This window comes from Fringilla coelebs (genome assembly GCF_963513975.1).
Source record: "Fringilla coelebs genome assembly, chromosome: 6".
NCBI classification, from domain to species: Eukaryota; Metazoa; Chordata; class Aves; order Passeriformes; family Fringillidae; genus Fringilla; species Fringilla coelebs.
The window spans coordinates 48035918-48049332 of record NC_140034.1 but is presented as its reverse complement, the minus strand read 5'-3'; the positions used below and the strand labels follow the sequence as shown (position 1 = coordinate 48049332).

The 13415-nt window shown below is 40.9% G+C and overlaps 1 protein-coding gene across 3 annotated transcripts in view; it reads left to right on the top strand.

Annotated features, from left to right (window-relative positions):
* OSBPL5 (oxysterol binding protein like 5) overlaps positions 1 to 13415 on the top strand; it is a 135334-nt gene that overhangs the window by 84187 nt on the left and 37732 nt on the right. For all 3 annotated transcript variants that reach the window (XM_084207828.1, XM_084207829.1, XM_084207827.1), the window contains 3 exons: positions 5497 to 5577; positions 6230 to 6331; positions 7925 to 8128. In XM_084207828.1, the coding sequence (XP_084063954.1) occupies positions 5497 to 5577; positions 6230 to 6331; positions 7925 to 8128 (387 nt within the window). The remainder of the gene's footprint in view (positions 1 to 5496; positions 5578 to 6229; positions 6332 to 7924; positions 8129 to 13415) is intronic.

Sequence of the window (13415 nt, the reverse complement as noted above, 5' to 3'; positions counted from 1 at the left end):
AGGGTGGGATTTTGCACATGAAGGGGATGTATGTACCTAACTTCAGTAACATACAAGCCCTGAAAACACCCAGGTGCCTCACAGAGGTGAATGTGGACAGTACTAGCTCAAAGCTGATAACTTTGGGTAAGCCACAGCAGTGTAATCATGTCAGCATAGGTCACTGGTCATTGTAATTCCTTAGTCTAGTGTTTCTGACAAGGAAGGTAATGGCAAATGGAGGTGCTGAAATTGAAATTATTTATTAAAAAATAAATTGAAATTATTTATTTAAAAATTGAAATTGAAATTATTTATTAAATTGAAATTATTTATTAAAAAATAAAGTTATTTTCCCCAGATGCTGCTGTCATGTCAGCTCTTTATTTGTACAGGCTTTTCAGTTTGTGCTAATCATTGTGCTGTTTCAGAGTTGTAAACGCACTCACTATATCTTTGTAATATTGTTGAAATAATAGGGGTCATTATGTTGGGTTTTTTCCCAACTGGAAAGTTTCAGTTGAAGATTATTCAGCTTGCAGCATATCAGTTGAAGGGTAATCTTTCCTACTGCAAAGGTTTTTTGTCAGTAAGAATTGTGTCACTAACTCCACTGTCCTTTGGATGAGTTATTAATTCACAACAAAAGTAAAAAGTTTTCAAAAAGAACTGGTTATAATATAATGAAACAAAAGTTACCTACATTTGGTTGAAATATCTGTGAATATTCACATGAGGCAAGACATTTCTCAGTTGTAATGTCAAACCCAGCTTTTTTATAGTTTTTATACTACTTAAACAACTTTTCTTTCATTTCTTTTGTTTCTGTGTCATTTGTAGCAATTATATGTGGAAAAGATACTGGAGAAATTACATCTGACCAAGGACATGTCACTGATTTTGTGAAGCATAACTTATGACCCCAGCTCCTTTTGTTCTCCATTCAAATTCCCATCTGATCTTGTCTTTCTCTCTCTTGGATACAAAGAAGACGAAAGAGCAACTTGTAAACTGTCACTGCTGTTACCATGCAGAGCACAGCTTGAGAATGACTTTCTTTAAAATCCTTCTGATTTGGAATAATTCTGGCTGTTGTGCAGCAAGGATTGCTTGAGCTAAGTAACAGGATATTGCTCTTGCTGTTGTCCTAGGCACAGCCGGCATGCTGATGGGCTGGCATCCCCACACCAGAGTTGATCACAGGCTGCTTTTCTGTGACATGATTTGATTCCTCTTGGAAATGAAGTCATCAAAAAGACTCTGGATCAGAATAGTACTATTGTGAGGACTCTGCATGTTCTCTTAAAAAGCCTGGCAGAAGTGTTAGGGTATTGTGATGACTGCTAACAATCAGCAGTGAATCTCTAGAGCTCCAAGACTGAGATGAAAGGGAACAGAAACTTAACTGGGATAAAAAGTATATTTTTGAGTACAGTACAGCCCATTGTCAGCGGCAAGGTCATCGCTCAGTCCTGAAAAGGACAGGTTTGATTAGAGAACTGGAAATGGACAACAATTTCTTCTCCCTGCGAGTGCTGAAGCATGCTCTGGTGAAAGTTTTTGGCAGAATAACTGACTCCCCTCTTTATGAGAATCAGTACATGGAAAGCCTACTTACTGCTTTCTTAGTAGAATACTCCAGTGTGCTTTTTCTTTCTTTAAAAAGGACGCAAATTCCTTGCTCTCCCATTGTACAAAGTCTCATCTGTGGCCAATATTGTTCACATATTGCTGCAAAGAGCGGGGGCCAGATTCTGATACCCTGCACAAGCATTTTCCCAGTGTCCTTGGAAGACTTGCTGTGATGACAAATGGCTTCTCTTAGTTTTCTGCCAGGCTGAGAAAGGCAGGGCAGTAGAAAGACATCATTAAATGCTCTTGGTGTGTCTTAGCAATGTGAGACCCTGCTGTGTCTTGGGAATCTTTAGAGCTGATGGGCCAAATTTACTGAATCTTATGTATGCCACAAGGTACAATCAAAACCATTAGGACAGATAAATGTAAAAATATGAAATCATATTATTTAGTCCTAGGGAACCTTTCATTACTATCAGCAGCATGGAAACCTATGGTATGCTGTCCTGAGGAGTTAGATGCCACCCGTCCTGTGAGAAATCAGGAACTTTAAACCCAGAAACACAATGCTTTTCATTCTGTAGATCACCAGTTTCCTTGCCAGCAAACTGCTGTTTAGGATCAGTGATGGTGCATCCTCATATGCATAACAAGAAGAAAAGTCAGGAGGGAGAAGCAATCACTCTGCCTTAATGAAAACTAACTGGGGAATTGTCAAAAGTCCCAGGTCAGGCACATCTGAAAGCTTGTCCAGGCTCCTAGTTAAAACCATGGCTTAGTTGTAGTAACATTTTCTCTCTCTTCGTAAAGCATTTTGAAACCATCTCGGGGAGCTGTGGTATTGGTTGCACAGTGGGTAGGTACATTACAGCTTTTGGGACATAGAAGCACAGAAACTTATTTTGCCATGCCTAGAAATTCTTATATGAGCAGTGAGTACCTATGTTACTGCTTCTTTCTCATCCACTCTCAAGCCTGTCTTGGTGACCACCATCCCTGTGTCCCTGTTTCCCCTTACAGGGCAGGTTCACAGATTCAGCAAGTCCAGGTGTAGCCCAAACCTGGGGAAGGGAGTGCTTGAAGGAAGCAGCACAGTGGTTCAGGAGCCACCAGAGCATCCTCCAAAGCTCTTCATCCAGCTGCTTTAACTAAGTGAAGCACCAGCATGGAATGGTTTCAGACAAGTTCCACTGTGTTTATTGAGCTCCCGAAGGCTGTGGTGGTGTCAGGGGTGATTACCCCTTCATCAGCTGTTGTGTGCTGTGGTTTGATGGTGTGCACAGCAGTATTGGCTGGAATTGGGCACCAGTGTCCTTGGTCATGGAGGCAGCTCTCCCAAAGAATCAGAATCAGTGTCTGTCTGTGTGAACATCCCAAGTTTAAAAGCCTTGTACTATTTTTAGCATGACCTGGAGAGACTCCGAGGAGGAGGCAGGGTGGGGCTGGTGGAGCAGTGGACGTGCCTCTGTCTGTGTCAGTGCCAGCTCCCCATGAGCTGCAGGTCTAGGCTCAGGTTTGCTGTGGTTGGAAGCCGTTCTGAATTCAGCTGCAAGCAAATCTTCCCAAGCCAAGTGAGCTTAGGGGCCAAAATTTCATTCTTTATATAAGTGCTAGGGTGTAATTTTCTGTACAACCAGCAACTGTAACTTGTTTTAATTAGGTGAGAAAAAAGCATTCTTTGTATCCTGATGCTTTGCAGGCACCTGAGCAGTATTTCCTAGAATCTTGGGAACATCTGTGCTTTGCTGTCTCTCACGCTGGCTAATGAGGACTAGTACACAGTGTTTCTCTCTGTGTCTGATCTCTCAGGCCGGAGGGAGTGAAATTACTAATAAACAATTGGCTCATAGTTGTGTCTCAAGGACAGGACATTCTTCCTGCTAATTGGGAGAAAGAGAATTCTTTTGACCGATTTCAGAGGACACACGTCTCGAATCATGAAAGCATAATCTCCTAATAATTCTGAAGGATTCTTGCTCGGAGATATTTAGGCACTTGGAAATGTTTCTTTATAGAGAAAGGCTTATAGCTGATCTCCCAAATGCCTACTACTGCCCTTTGAAATGTGACAAAGACCCTGTGGGCACAACACTCTGCTCATTCGTTACATCTGTGCAGTGGTCCCCCCCATAAATCTTGTGGTTTTACAGTAAAGTCCAAAGCACAAAATATGAATCAGAGACTGCATTGCAGGCACAGGAGGCTGGCTTAGCTTTCTGTGAAAACAAAACCAGCAAACACTGAATAGTTTTCAGGAGTCCGGGAGATGGCCTTTTCTTTGAGTGGATAGTGAGCTTGTGAGCTAAACAGTCAGATCAGGACTCTCCCTGGCCTTTGTGTGTCATCATAGAGTTTTCGTTTCTCTATTTTTAAAGTATCATGTGTAGTTTTGGTTTTAGTGAAAGAGTACTACAAGGGGATGTGAGATCAAGTAATAGGTTCTACAGTGACTGTGCTCTGTTGTAAATTGCACCTTCAGCCCCTGATTTCTAATTCTGCGTCATCTACAAGGAGTTTTGTTCAGTTGAGCAGGCACCCTTATCTCCCATTTTCGCTCCTGCCCCTGTCTCCAAGGCATAGTTGGTGTCTTGTTTGCTGTGATCTGGTCATGCATTTCTGTGTTTTTCTCTGAGTCATGTGAAAAGGACTGATCTGGCTGTCACTAAACATTTTCCTGCTCACACTGATGTACGGTATAGTTCATGGCTGTAGTAGCCCGAGAGGTTTCTGTGTCACTGGGAGGGAAAGAGGAGGTGGGTCTCTTCAAACTGAAGGTGCTGTAAAATTATTACATCAAGTTGTGACATCAAGGAGAGAAATTCTGAGAGCCCAGTGGGTTTGTTTCACATCATACCAGTGAATTAAAAAATGGGAAATATATTTGATACATTTTTTCCTTAGTACACATCATTTTTTTGTCATACTCATTAAATCAAGGTGGCTGAGGGCTGAGCTTTTCTTGTAAAACTGTCATGTGTGAGTAGGAGAGACAGTGCCTGACCCCAAAAGATCACTGTCTGAATGCATCAGACACATGAAAGGTTGGAAGGAAGAGAGGTACAGAGAGAGAAAGTAACTTCCCCAAGGTCACATAAAAAGCAGCAGAGTCCAGACTGTACCATAATTCTTTCACCACTAACCCTGCCCAGGTTTTGTACAGTGTGCTGACAGAACCTTTCCACGTGGGGGTCCTCATTGTGAGCTGGGCTCTGGAGAGCTGCACTTTCTAAGCACCCTTTATTTTGGTAACAGTAATGCTCTCATTATGCCTAATGAAAGTAAAGCATTTTTGCAGCCCATCAGCACAGTCATGACATCAGTCTGTAGTTTCTGAAAGTGAGTTTAAACAGCACTGACACTATCAAACACCGTTTGAAGTGACTGTGTGTATTTTGTGCTTCACTTTGCAAGGCCAAGATGAAGGTGATTTCCTGTATTATCTGTAACATGATTAGGTCATTTCTTGCCCACCCATGTTTTTGGACATTTCAGTCACTTCAACAGTCATTGCCAGTATCAAGTCTAGTTGTGAAAAATCTTTAACAAATTCCCCATAAGTTCTATTCTAGTAATTGAAATGCTTTTGGATCTGAACAGAGTTGGACAGTTTTCAAAATTAGAAATAATTTTTTGGCTTTCTGTTTTGTTTTATTGTTTTGTTGGGTTTTTTTTCTTTATTTTTTTAACCAAGATTAATGTCTGCATGGGAGAAATGCAAAGAAAATATGGTGGGGAATTTTACAACCAGCCATGGGTATAAAAAGGAAGTTTGGACTGCACTGTAGATATGCATTTTGTGCACCTGCTTAGTTTTCCACTTCTGAAGTCTGCAATCACCTCTTTCATGGATTCCTGAAAGTTGTAAACAACACTTTATCACAGCATAGCTTGAACATCTTTATGTTAACACATTCCTATTTTCTTCACTCCCATTTTTTTTAGATCGAGTATAAGCTTTGCAATGGGTCTGACAAAGAGTGTGTGTCTCCAACAGCCAAATTCATGAAGAAGGAAACACTGAAGGTATGCTCAAGCAGCCAGGTCCTGATCAGTTGACTTTCTTTAAAAAAGAAATGGTACCTTCCAAACAAACCATTGGAAATCAGTCAGAGTCATTTCCCAAGACCCAGAGAAGCCTCTGAATCTTCTAGGAGTCATTAGAGGCCAAGGACATTTACAGGCTTTATATACAGGATTAGATTATATACTGCAAGCAGAACAGATCAGTGTAATTATTTCACTGTTTGTATGTTCTGGAGCCATTAGGCACCTCAAGAGGATTGTAATCCTTCACTGCTCTTGTTAGGACAGACTTGCCTAGGCAATCTGAGCAAATTGTAGCTTGAACACTTGCTTGTCTACCCAACCAAAAGTATTAATAAATGAAATTAGATATAGTTTCTTGAATTTGAGGGGTGAGGAAGGCTGGATATCCATCCTCTTTCCTTTTCCCCAAATAAAGGACAAACTAGGTTGTGTTTAATGAAACTTCAGGAGCAAAGAAAATGCCTGTTCTCTCATTATGTTTTTATTCCTCCTTGTGCTCATTTCTGGGGAACCTGTGCTGGGTCAAGTTCTTGCTGTGCTATACATAACTGTCCTTAATGCATTATGTTCTTTCCTCCCCAAAAGAGGCCACGATTACAGCTACTGTATTTTCTCTGTTCTCAACCAGGTACAAAAAAAAAATTACAGGCAGGAGAAGAAAAGAGCTACCAAACAACTCTTCAGTGCTCTGAAGGATCCCAGTGTGGTGATCACAGCAGACTGGCTGAAGGTATTTGATACAGACCATTTCTTCTGAGGCTGTGGGGAAAAAATAAGTGAGGTGTGAAGTAGTTGATGTGTCCAAGATGTATGCACTTCCACTTTTGTAAAAGTGAAAGAAGACAAAATAGCTTTCAAGCTTTAACTCAAGCTTTATTTAAATAACTGCTATAAAAGTAGAACTGTGGATATTTACTTTCCACCTTAACTCAATTGATCTATCCCATGTCCTTAAACAGCCACAAGGACTCAAAAAGGGCATGGTACAAAGGGAAGTGATGTTTCTCTCTTTGTTCCTCTCTGAAAGAGTCTGTTCCCATAAATGTGGTTTTGTACTGAACAGGGAATAGACTGAGTAACAGCCTGAAAATGGGCAGATACAGCTTGTTCTATTGACAATTGGATTTTCTGTTGTCACAGCAGAGAATGAAATATATTGTACCTGATGACAACTGCAATTTCTCCTTGTGCACAGACTCGAGTAGTGACAGCTTCTCATTGAAGTCCTGAAACTTCTGTGTGGCAAAGTAAATCTGGATTGACATTGAGAGATGAGCACTGGTTTTCTCCTCCTTTGGGGCCATTTAGTCTTCTCAAATAATAGTGAATTGGTTGAACCTTTTGTATTACCAAAATCTAATTTCCAAACATTGCCAAACACGTAGCTCTTAAGAAAAACAAAGTAACTTAAGGATCTCATGAAACAATACAGTTGCATTTGGTTAGTGGTAAAAACCTCCAACATTGTTCTGCAATTATTATTAGAGGTCAGCAAGGTGACATGCTTATGGTTTATTTGAGAAGTTAGGTTGGCAGCACGGTCTTCCTGTAGTGTTTACTGTTAATAAAGAATAAATATTTAGACTTTTTAAAACACCAAATACCTGTTGCATGTTTGCTGTGGCTGGAAATTTCTGGTGAGCTGCAAATAATGCTAGGCCACAAAAACAGAACACAGAAAAAGACTTGAGGTTTGGCCTATGCATACTGAAGGCAGGAAGACCTTAGGCAAAATCTAACCTTACTGAGAAACTTCTCCATTCTTAAAGCTGTTATCTTTAATGTACTCTTATCAGATTTAATGTTTTTTATACAAGAGAGAGCTGCATTGAGCTTGACAGAGAAGTAAAGCAGCTGGAGACGGTACTTTTAAAAATGGGGTATTTGACAAAACCCATTAATAGCACTGTTCTGCAGAACACTATTAAAATGACTTATAAGTCGAGTTAGACTAGCTATAATATTTTTATATGCAATGGTCTAATTGGCATGTCCTCTGTGATTATTAACAGATCGCTCTCACATGGGCCAGCAGTGCTCATTGCCTAAAAAATTAACCAAGCTGCTAACACTGAGCTAGTAATACAAATAGGAAGAATACTAAGCCAGTAATAAAAATATGAAGATTCTGCTATCCAGATTTCCAAGTTTTGGGATTTTGCTGTGAGGTCCTTAGGACTGTTCAGGGAACACCGTGTATTTTCCTTAGGAAGTGTATCATAGTGCAGCCTTGGAATAACCATACTGGAAATACTGTATCAATACTGAATAAATGCTGGGTTTCTTCTAAGGAACAATGTAGATGCAACTCTTTTTCCTCCAGATTCGTGGGACTCTGAAGAGCTGGACCAAACTATGGTGTGTCCTGAAACCAGGAGTGCTGCTCATTTATAAGACGCCAAAGATCGGACAGTGGGTTGGGACAATTCTGCTCCATTCTTGTGAGCTGATCGAGAGACCCTCCAAAAAGGATGGCTTCTGCTTTAAACTCTTCCATCCTTTGGATCAATCCATCTGGGCTGTAAAGGTAACAGTCCTGCTGAGTAAAACAACCTCTTCTTGGTCACCAAAGTTTCTGAGCACTGGTATTGCCTAGCACTGATATTATTTAGTCATTCAGTTGCTGTTAGCAGTGGTAAATTGACTGCATAGAAAGATTAGGCATACCAAAGCTTGATCATTGAATGACATCAAAGAGACATAATCCTTGTGATTAGTTCCACAGATGTATCATACTCGGTGTACAGATGCCGGCAGAGACTGAGGAAAAAGGAAATGTGTTAGTGCAGGAAAAGAAGTTCAATACCTAGAAGCTATGACATACATCTTTAAAAGGAGTTGGGCATACACACAGTTAACTAAAGTCCCCAAAACAAGGACACAGAAAGCACCAAGTGCTTCACACAATACAGGGAGATGGTTGGCAGAGTGACAAAAGAGTAGGTTTATAATTTGACTTATTTTTTTCTAATGCCCCTGAGGTTTGGATTTGTTTGCAATGGACTTGGAACTCGATGTTCCAAGCTCAAGCCTTGACTGTTGCACAAAAGTGTGACTTCAGATAGCCCTTATTGTCTCTTCTTTGAAATGGAAATAGTAGGATTTTCTCCACTTCATTTTGACTTATTCTTCAGGCTGAGACAATCCCTTCCTGTACACACAGTGACTCCTGCAGTGACCTCTGGATCTCCCTGTAACAAAAATGATTAATAGTTTTTACATTTCTTGAAATAACTCCCTGCAAATCTTAAAGAGCTGTATTCCTTTTTCTTCTTAAGAATAGGCAAAAAAAAAAAATGTAATGCATATGAGCAAAGAGGAAGATGCCAGCACCTCCTGAGAGGCACTGAGAGACACATCTTTTGGGTACCCTGAAGACAAAACTTAAATGTTCTTGTATTTGTTTCCCTGTCAAAAACAGTGACAAAAACAGAGTTATTGCAGATATAAATTCTCTAGGAGACATCACAAGTGTAAATAAGGCATTATGAGCTGATGCCTTGCTGCAAGGTAGTCAGCAGAGGGAATGGAAATGGAGAGACTCACGAGAGTGCAGTGAAAGCGCTTGTCATGGCATCAGGAGTTCTAACAAAAGGGAGCAGTCCTGTGGGAGCAGATCAAGCAGACACACTCCTGCTCATCTGTGCAGTTAATTGAACAGTTTTAAACACAGCTATACAATTGCTATAAAAAGCCTTTCCATTTTTAATAAGGTAGGAGGAGAGAATTAAAATTAACCTCAGCAACCAGGGGTGAGAGCTGCTGGTTTCTGCCAGCAGCTCAGCTCTGATTTGTGCCTAAATGCATTGCTTTTCCTTAATGTTACAAAGGTTTTGTTGCTACCTTGCTTCTTATTCAGTTTTGAGAGTTTTGATGCTTTTTAAATTCAGAACATGCATTCAAGAAGGTTGCTGATGATTTACTGTCTGTCAACAAAAACCTTCCTTGCGACTTGACAGATCGACTGAATTCTTCTGAGAAGCACAGTCAGAGAAGGTAGTGAAAAATAGAATCAAAAGTGCAGTCAAATACTGAAAGGCAGAGTTGCTGACAGATCTGAAATGTTGCACTAGGATGCCCTTCCTTTGATATGAAGCATCTCAAAGAAAGAGAAGGTTTTATCAATGTGTGTATGCATTTAAATATGTATATCTAATTCTTTTGTCTCTTGAGAAAACATAAGATAGAAATAAGAATTAGTATATTAAATGTGAAGGGAGTATATATCCAAAAATATTTGTGGAGTAGAGGAAGTCCAAAGAGGTTTAAATTTTAAAGTCAAAATAATATTCTGCATCTCTTGAGACATACTTAGAAAGCCATATTTGAGCTGCATAGTAGGAAACTCCCCGAAACCTGAGTTCAGCCTGGATTGTTGTGTGTGATAGATGCTTTCAGCCACGAGGTAAACACCAAAATACACATCAGGAAGAAATCCACCAGTGAGCTGCTTGATGTCAAAGAGGCTGTCTGCACTCTGTCAACAGTTTAAGGCTGAAACTGCTAAAAATACTGTTTTATTTTATGCCATTTCACAGCCTCTCTTTAAAGCAACTGGAGCAGAATTGACTGTTCTACATTGGTTGTGTATAACTATGCAAAGAAATTCTGTTTCTCATTAAATATAGATTCACTCAAGATTAAGCAAAAAGCCCAAGTTACTGTCCATCACAGTGGAAGTAAGATCTGGATGAACACCTTCATTCTTGGCCAAAATGGCTTGTGAAATTTTCAGGGGTTATCAAGATTAGGGTTCATGGTCCAGCTTTCACTCTCAGCAGTGGATTTTGGGGTTTACTCAGGGCAATTACTGAATATCTTTGTGCATATTGGCCTGGCTGCCCAGCAGATGTTTGGAGCGAGCTCTGGTGTTCAGCCCTGGAGCAAATGTCTGGTTCAGGCACTGCCATAGGCCTTTATGGTAGTACTGGCCAAATAAATTTGATGTGCAGGCATTTAACTTCAGTTAGAGCAGGACAGGATTTTTGGGCACCATTCAAGATAAGATGTAAAGGCCATGGCTTATAGCTGAAAGCTAAATACATCCAGGAGGTTACTGGTTTTCCTATAAAGCTCTCTGGGGTCTAGAGCTGTCTTAGAAGCATATTGCTAAGGGAAAGAGTTCTTTATTCTCTACTGCTTCCCTGGCTTTTTGAGAGTTTCAGCCTGAAACTCCTTTGCAGTGCACACGGTTTAGACCTATTTGCTCCATCCAGGCCTTTGTAAACACAAGGCCAAAACTGTCAGAGTCCCAAAATCAGCCAGCAGTGCAAGCAGCGGCAAGAAAAGCTTCCCCCACACACTCCAAATGCTGCTGCAGAGGCACTTTGTCCAGTGTGTGAGGGCAGTGTGATCCCACACTGCTCCTGAGAAGAGACATTTCCTGAGGTTGCTGCAGGAGATTGGGGGATGCCAACCTAGTAATTTGTGTGAGGTTGTGAGTGTCTGTCCTCTTGCTGCACAGAGGGAGTGTAGAGCTATCAGCTGGCAGGGTTTGCCTGCCTGTCCCCAAAGATGTCCTGGAGTAGGTTGTATTTCCCTTCAAGCTTGCTCAGAAGCTGGCTGAACAGCGTGGTGTGGGAAGGCTTTCATTATCTGCAGCCTGTTCTGACATTTATTTAGAACAATCAGTAAGTTGGGGTCAGACCCACTGCATCTGGGAAAATGTTTCATTTGAATTTTGTCGATTTGTAAGAATTTGAGTCATTCCTTTAAAGAAAAAGTTCTAGTAATGGTCTTGCACTGCTGCTTTTCTAGTTATTATTCTATTCCAGAACACAACAGTTTCATCTTCATCCTTGTGGTTATCCACAATACTGTTAAGGAGATTTTTCCCCCGCTTTCTTAAAGCTTTGTTTTCTGACTCTCTGAGATGTCTTGTCATACTATCCAAAACTGTCAGTCCTCTCCATTTTTCAAAGCCCAATCACCCTCTGTTTCATAATGCCTTTTGAGTCTCAAATCAGATGTAAAGATAGGAATGATCCTATGGTGGTCCTTTCTTAGTTGTACTGCACAGGGGCTGCAGCTGGGCTCTGGGTGCTGGTGCAGCTGGGATAATCCTTTGAGTGAGGGATGGTCATTGGCATGGTGCTCAAAGGCTGGGAGGCAGAAAGCATCATTATCTCTGCTGTGCAGATAGAGAACATAATTTAATCTGTGCAGATGTTGGCTTTATTTTCATGGCCTCCTCTCTTTTTTTTTTTCTGTTGGAAATGGCCCCCTCCATGCATGAATGTGCCTTACTGTTGAATATGTTTCCCTGACAGAGTGACCTGGCTGCTTCTTGAGTTAATCCGTGTGCCTAAATTCCTGTTAGAATCTTGTGTTATCCCTTCCTTCCCATTTGCCCCCTTTCTTTAGAATATTTTTTCTCTTTATCTGTACTGTTAGGTTAGGAGGTTTTTCCTCAAGCAGAGCAAATATCCACTCTGCACTAAAAACACAATTAATGGTGTTATCAATAGTTGTCCAATGCCCTGCTCAGCTGCAAGCAGCTGAGAGGAAAAATGCCATGGGGAATGATGCCTGATTGCATTAATGTCACTAGTAATGTCTTAAGCTGCTCTGCTCTGGTTTACAAATCAAATCTCAACTTTGCCAGTCCTGACTATTAAGCCTTTAAACAGTCTTAATTTTGTGAACCTCCTGTGGGAGAGGGGAGGAGAAAAAGAAAGTAACGAGGAATCCAGTTTCTCTTGGCGGCAGAGGAGCCCTGCAGATGTGAATGCAAGAAGTTTGACTGGAGACTGTTGTCTTCTTAACACTTCATACACTCGATACAATTTCCTTTTTCTACTTTAATTTTTTTTTTTACTTTTCCTACTTTAAATTCTGTCCAAATTTTGGTTTTCTGAGTATAACTTAAAAACAAAATTCCAGATAAAATGGCTATTTAACTGTGAAGCACTTGTGTACAGGAGCAGTTTTCAATAGCAGTCACAGCTCCATGATTACCAACTAAGAGGGAGGAATCCTTCTTTCAAGGAATATGGTTGGATACTATAAAGGCCCACGTAAGGGAGGAAAGTAATACTCAAACTGCAAAAATGCACCTAGTTTTTCAGCATTGTGTTGTATTCTCCAGAAAGTCAAGGAAATCTGTATTGGAGCATCCTGGAGCATCCTCTTGCACCCCCCTGCAGGTGGCATAATGGTCAGCAAGTATTGGTGATATTTCCTGCCCTGCTTTTGTTTCTGACATAATGTCTGCGTATTTGAAAAAAGATCTGCTTTTGCATTATTTGTTACAAAGTGAGGAGGAGAAAGAGCTGGAGGAGGCTGGGTCACTTTGAAAATGCAACTGAGGAGGAGAGATTTCTATTTATTTCTGTTGGGTTATGGCACAAAGTCCATACCATGAAGAGTATGAAGCTGTTCACTGCATACAGGAACTGCTTTTTTCTTAGCATCTTCTGGAGTTGAGAAGGAACCAGGGAAGAGATCAAGGAGGGAGCCTGTGGTTCTGCTCAAAGTGTCTCATCCAGGATGAACTTTGCTTCCCTGGGCATCATTTCTGGAGGGTCATGCTGAAAGCATGGTGGCAGGGTGTTTACAAGACACTTTTTATTTTTTTGCCACAGCTTCTAAACTAAAGGCAGCATAAAATGGGCAAAGCCTGAAGTGGCTGTCACTGCAGGCACCACAGTGTCAGGGTTCTCTGGATTTAAAGGTGAAGGATTGCAACCCAGCACAAGGTGCCCATGCTGGGGAACCTTTGGTCCTCAGTCTGTGGTTTTCCCATCTTCACCTTTCCCACAGACTCAGGATGGAGTTTCTCCTTCATTTGCTTCCAGGAGAGCTGCTGTTGCCTC